General features: G+C 45.6%; 2 protein-coding genes across 3 annotated transcripts; one reads left to right on the plus strand and one right to left on the minus strand.

The window, feature by feature from the left end:
- Positions 1-614: 614 nt before the first annotated feature.
- Positions 615-3,612, plus strand: LOC125530745 (probable amidase At4g34880). The gene is made up of 5 exons (XM_048695149.1): positions 615-1,276; positions 1,418-1,632; positions 1,871-2,113; positions 2,771-2,969; positions 3,047-3,612. The coding sequence occupies exons 1-5, from the start codon at positions 746-748 to the stop codon at positions 3,410-3,412; spliced, it is 1,554 nt and encodes a 517-aa protein (XP_048551106.1). The 5' UTR covers positions 615-745; the 3' UTR covers positions 3,413-3,612.
- A 1,220-nt stretch (positions 3,613-4,832) lies between these two features.
- LOC125530732 (polygalacturonase At1g48100-like) lies at positions 4,833-8,796 on the minus strand. 2 transcript variants are annotated; one of them, XM_048695141.1, is made up of 7 exons: positions 7,719-8,796; positions 6,705-6,836; positions 6,198-6,377; positions 6,063-6,107; positions 5,755-5,962; positions 5,372-5,562; positions 4,833-5,285 (listed from the first exon to the last, which is right to left on the minus strand). In XM_048695141.1, the coding sequence occupies exons 1-7, from the start codon at positions 8,091-8,093 to the stop codon at positions 4,887-4,889; spliced, it is 1,530 nt and encodes a 509-aa protein (XP_048551098.1). In that variant the 5' UTR covers positions 8,094-8,796; the 3' UTR covers positions 4,833-4,886. The 2 variants fall into 2 exon arrangements, with proteins under 2 accessions (XP_048551098.1, XP_048551092.1); XM_048695135.1 differs by having other exon boundaries at positions 6,063-6,377.
- Between the last annotated feature and the right edge of the window lie 486 nt (positions 8,797-9,282).

A 9,282-nucleotide genomic window follows, 5' to 3' on the forward strand; every position in this document is an offset into this window, starting at 1 on the left:
CGGCGCTCCTCGGCGGTCCTAGCCTCCCAGGTCCCCCCGCCGCTCGCCCGCTCCACCACTCACCGGCTCTCCTCGCCAGCTCTGCTCCGGCCTCCCCAGAAACTACTGAACTTGTTTGTCGGCTGCACTGCAGAATTGGTAATGGAGAGACTCAGAGATACATGACAGTGCTAGCAATTGTATTTGAATATGAATGTTGACAATAGAGATGAAGAGATATTTTTGGTGTTGTTAATTAAGTTATGAAAGACACTGATGAAGCAAGCCGTTGATTTGGTAGTCTTTTTTTATCATGTATTGTTCATAGTTTTTGTAATATTTTTATGTATTTTGTTGTATCTTTAAGCATTGAGTTTAAATTATAAATTTCCGGTGCAATTGAGCCACATTTGAGTTATTCTTTTGAGATAGCTATAGCTTGATGAACGTTAAGTTTTTATCTCATGAAAAAAAATTAGGCCCGAGGCTTGTTCCAATCCTGGATCCGCCACTGATTATCATCATCCGCATGATCAACAACCAAACTTTTCTTCTTGGGAGCATCAAGAGAGATTCGCTTCCAAGCGATGCAAATCAACACATCTTCCGCGTTGATATAATTTGCGGTTCTTCCGCGATGCAGGGCGTTGTAGCAACTCCTCCCGCTGTTTGATTTCTGGGATCTGCGAGAGGTTCGAATACCATTTGATTGAAAAGTCAACGGTTATAGTCTTCCCACATCGCCACCTTACGCACACCACTGGCAATGCCGCCTCCCCTGCGCCACCTGCTGCCGCTGCTCCTCGCGGCGGCCGCGGCCTCCACGGCCGTCGCCTTCGTGCTGGAGGAGGCCACGGTCGAGTCCATCCACCGCGCGTTCGCCGGCGGCGAGCTCACCTCCCGTGGCCTCGTCGAGCTCTACCTGCGCCGCATCGCGTCCCTCGACCCGGCCCTCCACGCCGTCGTCGAGATCGATGCCGACGGCGCGCTCGCCGCCGCCGACCGCGCCGACGCCGCACGCCTCGACCTCGATGGCGCGGCGCTCCCGCCGCTCCACGGCATCCCCGTGCTGATCAAGGACAACATCGCGGCGGCCGGCGACGGATCCGGGAGGCTGAACGCGACGGCCGGGTCGCTCGCGCTGGTCGGGTCCCGCCCCGCCCGCGACGCCGGCGTGGTCGAGCGGCTCCGGCGCGCCGGCGCGGTCGTCCTCGGCACCGCCAGCCTCAGCGAGTGGTGTAACTTCCGCGGCCCCCGCATCCCCGCCGGCTGGAGCCCCCGCGCCGGCCAGGGCATTGTGAGCAGCAGATGCTCCCCTTCCCCTCTTGCTGCCTCCATTTATTTTGTTTGCTTCTCCTTGCCAGGAAGCTAGAACAGCAACTTGATTTCCTCGAGTAAGGGGTGAATTCTGACTCTGAATCAATCCATTGTGCCGTAGAATCCGTATGTGCCGTCAGCGACCCCGTGCGCGTCGAGCAGCGGCTCCGCCATTGCCGCGGCGGCGAACATGGTGGCGGTGACGATTGGGACGGAGACGGATGGCTCCATCATGTGCCCGTCCAGCTTCAACTCCGTTGTCGGAATCAAGCCCACGGTCGGCCTCACAAGCCGGGCCGGCGTGATCATCATATCTCCAAGGATGGACACAATTGGGTAAAACTGAAGCTGACAAAATGCTTACATTATACTCCTAGTTAAGGAGAGTGGTGTGATTTTACTGTCTGGATCAGCATCACAATGTGCATTGCTTAACTGAATTTATTTCTTTCAAAAACATGGCATCCACTTATGTCGACTAATCCAGCAGTTAGATTAGATAGTTGCAATGTGTCGAGTTATCTGATGACGCAGGTTTTAGTTATTTCTTAGTGATATAGTTTACTTGATGCAGGCCAATATGCAGGACAGTTTCAGATGCAGTACATGTGTTGGAAGCAATGGTCGGTTATGATGCACGGGATGCAGAGGCAACTCGCATGGCATCACGGTATATCCCGAAAGGCGGTTATGGGCAATTCTTGAAAATAGATGATCTAAGGGGCAAGAGGGTTGGGATTCTCAGGAAGGACTTCTTCCGGTTTGCCCCAGGCTCTATCCAAGAAAAGGTGTTCAGGGACCATTTCGACACTATGAGGTAGCTCAGCACTCTTCTTGTTTGATGACATATTTGTTATTCTTCGATATCGATCATTTAGATGGTGCTCCTCTTTAAGATGGACCGACGCTTACGATAAGTCAGGCATCTAATGAGTGGTGCACCAGAATGTTGTTTCGGAGACTCCATACACTCTGAATCCTATTCTACGTCAGGGAAACATATTATACTCTCGAAACTATTAGTATGAGCTTCTAAGATGGCAAGAGTTACAAGCTAAGGCACAGATGCCACTACAAGGTTTGTAGTTCTGAAAATGCCACTGGTTGTGAGAAAGACATGTGGGTCCTCATCCCAAAATGCCATTTTTCAAAATTGCAAAATAGTACTCCCTCCGTTCCTAAATACAAGTCTTTGTAGAGATTTCACTATGAACCACATATGGATGTATATAGATGCATTTTAAAGTGTAGATTCACTCATTTTGCTCTGTATGTAGTCCATAGTGCAATCTCTACAAAGACTTATATTTAGAAACGGAGGGATTAGATGACAATATCAACATCGGAGGACGACTTGAATTAAGGAAGGGATGAATTATGACTTGTTATCTGCTTATTGCTTTCTGTTGATGTTTCTCTTTCTGAAGATACATTAGCTGTTCCTAACTCCTTCATGTTGTTAAAAAACTGAAAGGAAAATGGGGGCCATCTTGGTGGACAATCTTGAGATACCAAGCATGAAGGTCATCAATGATGCGGTACAAAGCGGCGAACGTGCTCTTATGCTAGCTGAGTTCAAGCTGTCCCTGAACTCTTACTTGTCTGAACTGGCTACCTCACCTGTTAGATCATTATCAGACATAATTGACTTCAACAACAAAAACCCTGTCGAGGTAATTACTCAATGTTCACCTCATTTCCAGGTTTATTATGAACTTTGAATATGATACTCTTGAGACATTTGTTACAGGAAAGGATGGCTGAATTTGGCCAGAGTTACCTTCTGCAATCTGAAGCAACGAACGGCATTGGTCCTGCTGAGGAGCGTGCCATTGCCAAACTGAACAAACTGTGCGAGGAAGGCCTTGAGAAGATAATGCGAGCCAATCAACTGGACGTGATCGTCGCACCTGGTGCGTCTGCTCATAGCCTGCTTGCCATCGGCGGCTATCCAGCAATAACCGTCCCAGCTGGATATGCTTCGAACGGCGTTCCTTTTGCGATTTGCTTTGGGGGGTTGAAAGGATCAGAGCCGACGCTTATTGAGATTGCTTATTCCTTCGAGCAGGCAACAAAAGTTAGAAAACCTCCAATATTGCAGCATTCTGTCATTTGATTGTAGAATACATCTGCTTCTTTGTATCTGAAATGAGTAATAGTGCGCAAAGGACTGAATTTTTGTTATGCAGATCCTGAACACCAGATATTTCAGCTTTGTTACCTTTTTCTGTTTGATTGTACACAATCTTTTAATATCTTTTGCAATAAACTCTGACACGTTGTTTTGTGCAAAATGACAAGAGAATTGCTTCAGCATGCTATTTCATCAAGCAAAGGAACTCATTTTTTTTGGCAAGCATGTGAAGACACCTTTGACACGTTGTTTTTCTTTTTACGAAATCCTTCTCAGTTATGCGCAACCAAAATATAAGCCACCATTGAACAATAAGGAACATTATTTTCTGAGTGAGGTAAGGTCACTACACCTTTATTTTTATATGCCTGCCACTGCAACTTGACTTCTTTTTTCTGATCATTTTATTACACTCTACAACTATTGCAGTTGCAGCCATCTGGTTTAAGCTGCTGGCAGCATCTAAAGGCATGTGGTGAAATCGAAAGGCGTGTCCTTGACGGACATTAGTTCTCCGGTGGGAATCATGCTCTCATTGGCTGGAGTAATGTGTTTTCCCCAGACCCAAGGTGCTGCTAAAGTTGTGGGCCTGCAAGGTTCCAGTAAGTATGCTGTGCCAAGCTGATAGGAGTGGCTTTGATAGCTGTCACACTGCCAGGTTAACCTGAAGGGTGTAAAGCAGTTCATGCTTGAATAGGCAGACTTGGCCATGAGGATTCATACAAACAAAGATGTTGGTAACCATTACCTTCTTCGCCATCTTTGCTCTCGTATTGAAAGATGATTGATAGGTATGTAATCGCCGTCCTGTTAAAACTCTTTAATCACCCGCAGTTTACACTTTGCAGTTCAGCAACAAAAAACATTATGTTTTGCAGTCAAGTCACGTCAACACAGCCAATTATAATGTGATGAATTAAATGTAGAGCACTAAATTTTTAGCTTTCATTTCTGACACACCAGTTTACCGTACGCTTGGCTCTTTGAGGCCTAAAAGATGGTACTAGGATACTGAGAGTACAGATATTGCAATCTGTTTTAAGACATTTCGGTCTGTGATCAACTGACTACTCAGTTGTGAACTTGCGATGGTACCACATGATAATTGTTCAAATCACCAATAAAATTACTACTTATGTAGTAGTTATGTAGTGTTCCATAGCAACCAACTTGTCTAAAGAAGCCTTGGAGACATATAGATATGACTTTTTTTCTTTTAAAAAGGTGGTAGTGCCCCTGGCCTTTGCATATATAGATATCGCTACATTATCAGATCTAGTTGAAATGTGTTTCTTCTCGTGTTTCAGCTATCTCCTACACATGCATCATACATCACTATCCTATATACGTCCTGCCAAAAAATAATTGTGTTGGATGCCATGACAGCCACATCCTAACAAGAGCTGTATATATATTCACAGCAGGCACAAGAGCTCCCCTGATCGTCCATGGAGTTTCAGCACTGATCGTGGTCCGACAGTACGCGGTTCCCGGCTGGCTTGCCGAGCTGCAAGCATGAAATAGGAGGGATGGTGGGAGTGTACAGCTCCCCAAAGGCCTGCCAGCAGAAGGGGCTGCTGCATGTGTGGTACTGAGGCACGATCAGGGGTCTCAGTTGTATGCCGGTCAGGGTGATCTCCGAGCATGGCGAGCTGTCGCTGCACGCGAAATGGGCGGGCTTGATCGTGAAAGTCCCCCGGATGTTCTCATACTGCACGCCTGAAACCGCCACCGCCGAGCTTTGGTTCGTGCACGATGTTTTGTCGCAGTAGAACTGGTCTATCATGATGGGCGTCTGAACCTCTGACATGTGTATGTTGGAGAACCTTATGCCCTGGACCAGCCCTGAGCCACCCTGCATTGATAACCTAGTGTGATTGGATATATGTATGCATAGTGGTCCTTGCTGGATGAACTGAGTTGCAGTCTCATTATGGTTACCTGCCAAGTCTTGATCCTGACACCGGTCATTGTTTTGAACATGTTGACATCTCTTACAGTGATGTTGGAGACACATGCCTTGGTGTTGTACCTTCCTAGGCCACCAATGCTGATCCCATGGCCTGGTCCACAGTTCACATTATGTATGTTTACGTCGCTGCAGCCTGTCTGTATGGAGATGCAGTCATCACCTGCATTGCACAAGGTAAATATTTCATGCCAAGTTCTCGTGGTTCTGTATACAAATTATTCTACTGCCCTCTATATTTACATCCTGAAATAAAATTATTGTTATTGTGGTACACAAAAGTAACAGCTACCTACTTAATCAAGTTTTGTGACATCGCAAACAAAAATTAAAAATAAATTGCGAGGAACATTACCGCAGGCCAGGTCAGTGTGGTGAATGTTGACATCCTTGGAGTTTTGCAGGTGTATTCCATCCGTGTTGGGGCTATTCTCAGGGGACGAGATGGTCAGATTATGAACCATGACTCCCTGACAGCTATCGAACTTCAGATGGCACTGCGGGCTGTTGATGATGCTGATACCAGTTACTCTGACATTGGAACTGCCATAAAACCTTAGCGCCTGCATAGCAGAGTACGCAACCACTCGCTACTTAATTTGGTCTGATATGCAACTTCAAAGATATTCAAGTTCTGCAATAGTGACTTAATAATATGCTTACCGTGGGTTTAATCTGTGGCATTTTCTCCAGCTCCTGATCAGTGTACTGTTGGAAGCATCCAAAGTAAGCAATTAAAATTTGTCTACTTTTGATTGGTTTATTAAGTAAGGAAGCTGTTAGATGGTCAGGCCTTACTGAGTCCATATCATCATCATCATCATCTGAATCTGAATAGGTCCACCATTCTTTACCCTGACCATTTATGACACCACTGCCTTGAATTGATATCCCGTTTAGTTTCGTGAACTCGAGCCATTGAAGCAAACCGGAGCCCCACGCTCTCGCGCCAATTTTAGCCGAAATGGTTCCATCCAGCTACAAAATGAAAACACGGCATTTAAAACCAACACTGCTTATTTAGTTTGTTGTTGCATAACTAGCATGCCGATTGGAATGTAGCCAAGGAATCTGGATAGGGCATATTGTACAGCTTCAGAGTTTCAGTTACAACCTCCAAACAGAATATTTTGGTTGAGTTGAATGTCTATCTATACTTTGGTAAGCGTGCAAAGAGCATCAAACAACAACCATGTCTGTCGAGAATGCTCTGGTGCATAGTGTACATAGTTGCCGACTTCCTTTAAGTAATGGAAGACTTATTTCTGGTGTGTATATATGCTTTGGGATTAGGAGTAATGTTACCTGGAATATAGTGTTAGGCTTGCAGTTAGGGCCCGAAAATGAGATTGGGCCAACAAGGAACTCGAGTTCAGGTGGTACAAGAACCGTCGATGCCTCCACCTTGCATGCTGCTGCCCATGCTGCTTCAAAAGCCTGCAATATATAGATAGTAATCAAGTTCAACCTTTGTCGGGAAAGGAAAGGATACTGCAGTGTGTCATCATATCATAGCATGCATGGTGATACCAACTGTATAGCTCAGATTTCAAGTGCAGTCCATTGCATTAACTGTTTACTGAACACTGCTATGCTATTGTGATCAGTACATGGGTGCAAGACATAACTCTTTTGCCCTAAAAGAAAATATATAAGGAAAAAAAGCATATTTACTTAGAAGATTCTAAGTTTGCGTTGATTGAAAAATTAGGGTAATTCCTCAGTGAGAACCCATAGTATAATCTAATATGGTGTTTAAGTTTCTCAATTCTCTTTAAAAAAACAAGAAAACAACCGAGAACCGACAAAAAGAACCAATAACTCTACCAAATTTGAGGATTGTCATATTCTTAGGGAACCGCAAAACTTGAGTTGTTATGTCCTTTCCAGCACATATTATTTTTCCTGGCGAATATGAAATGTCTTGCAAGAATGCAATTGCTATAGGAAGCTTGTACTACAATTTGGTAGAGTTATTAAATACAGCACTAGAATCCAGCATGATGAGTAAAGACATATGCCCAATCACGTGAGAAAAGAACAATGTAAACATGAAGACAAATCAAGGTTGTTGCATTATACACACTTTTTGTCCTGGCCGAAATATTCTTCCAGCTCCCGATTACACATTATACGCACATTATGTGCAGCTTACTAAAAAGTAGTAATGTGATTGTGCAATCACGGGGGATTATTGTTTTAAAAGACTAATTTTGGCAACCATGTCCCTGCAGCATACTAACTTGAAAAATGTACTTTCAGGTGCAAATGTTCTTTACTTGGGAGCAGAGTATTTTCAGAGGCAGTGCTGATGGTTACCTGGGTATCATCCGTAACTCCGTCACCCCGTGCTCCGAAAGCAACCACGCTGAACACCGTGCCCTGCGATGGCGCTTCCGGTGGCGGCGACGGCGGTGCTTGTGGTGGTGGTGGAGACGGCGACGCGTGGCCATTACCACCACCTGGACTAGGTGGTGCCGGCATTGCAGGACTCTGGTGCCCTTTGCCGTACTGCCTGTGGCTGTGGGGAGGGGAGCCGCCGCCGTTCTTCCCTTTCCCTTTCCTTGTGAACATGGTGGTGGAGGGTCCCCTGTTCTGCCTCCAGTGCTTGCCACTCCTCGCGTCGCAGAAGCCGACGCCGGAGCTCAGAGCAAGCGACACGACGAGCAGCAGGACGGCGAGACCTTTGCTCATCTCTGCGTCTGCAGCTTCGTACCGACCAGTATCCTTATCCTGTTCTTAGATGATGGCGGTGTCCAGACAGACTGTGTATGCGGCTTTGAGCCTGGGGAGGGAAAGTGGAGGGGTTTAAATAGCCAGCTCCATGGAGACGCCATGGATACTTGTTCGAGGCTGGGACAGAGAATGGAGATAAATGGAAGGGGTTCTGGTTCTGGTAGGTGCCCCCCTGAGTCACGTGCATGCGTGGGCGGCATATTTTTTTCTCGAATATGCACAAGTGTGCATATCATATATTATAGAAGAAAAAGGCTAAGTACGGCATATGAATGGATGGATGAACTGCAACCTTGCAACTGCACAGAGCTTCTTTTTTTTTCATGATGTGCTGCTTTTGTTCTTTCCGTGAGAATCGGTTGGAGTGGAGGAATTGCGCTCCATTATCCAGAAAGAAATATGTTAGATCGATAATGTAGCTTATACCTGTACTAATGGCTCACGGTCACGGGGCAGGAAGGTGGCATCCAATCATTTGTACCCCACCCTGCTAATTATATCTTCAAATGGGCTTTCTTGTTTTTTCATCATTTTGCTGTATCTCTTGCAACTTTAGCGCTCGTTTTTTGAGTCGCAATTTGTATCCCTGTTTTATCTTCAGACTTTGGTATGTGTGATCGGCCTTGTTGGCTTTATTAATTCATTTACTATAAAGTTGGATGCTGCCTGTGCCTGTTCCTAAAAATAATAATCATTTGTACCTAATCGACCCGTTTGCCACTAGTAGTTTAGTGCAGAGACAGAATGAGTATGCATGCATGGTGATTGAATCTAATCTCGTCTGCTGTCATCGTGTGTGTCAGGGTATTCTTTGGAGCACTTGCAACAATGTGACCACAAGTTCGGTTCGGTATATATGGTGCTTAACTATGTGTGGATCCACATTGTTTTCATGCATGCTTCCTGTGCTGTGTGGGAAATGACCCGTGAATCTCTTCACTGCCGCTGTTCTCCAGGTACCTACCTACCCGAGCAATGATCATGGCATATCCCTCGCTGCATTCAATTCCTTGGTTTGGTTCTACAAATGCTACGCAGGAATCATAAATGCAAAAAGGAAGTTCATTAGGATCTCCATGTCGTTTTTGCAGGTCCACTGGTCCCTAGGAAAATGACACGACCTTCGGATAAAATTTCCAAACATAAT

Source organism: Triticum urartu, chromosome 1 (assembly GCF_003073215.2).
Source record: "Triticum urartu cultivar G1812 chromosome 1, Tu2.1, whole genome shotgun sequence".
Lineage (NCBI taxonomy): Eukaryota > Viridiplantae > Streptophyta > Magnoliopsida > Poales > Poaceae > Triticum > Triticum urartu.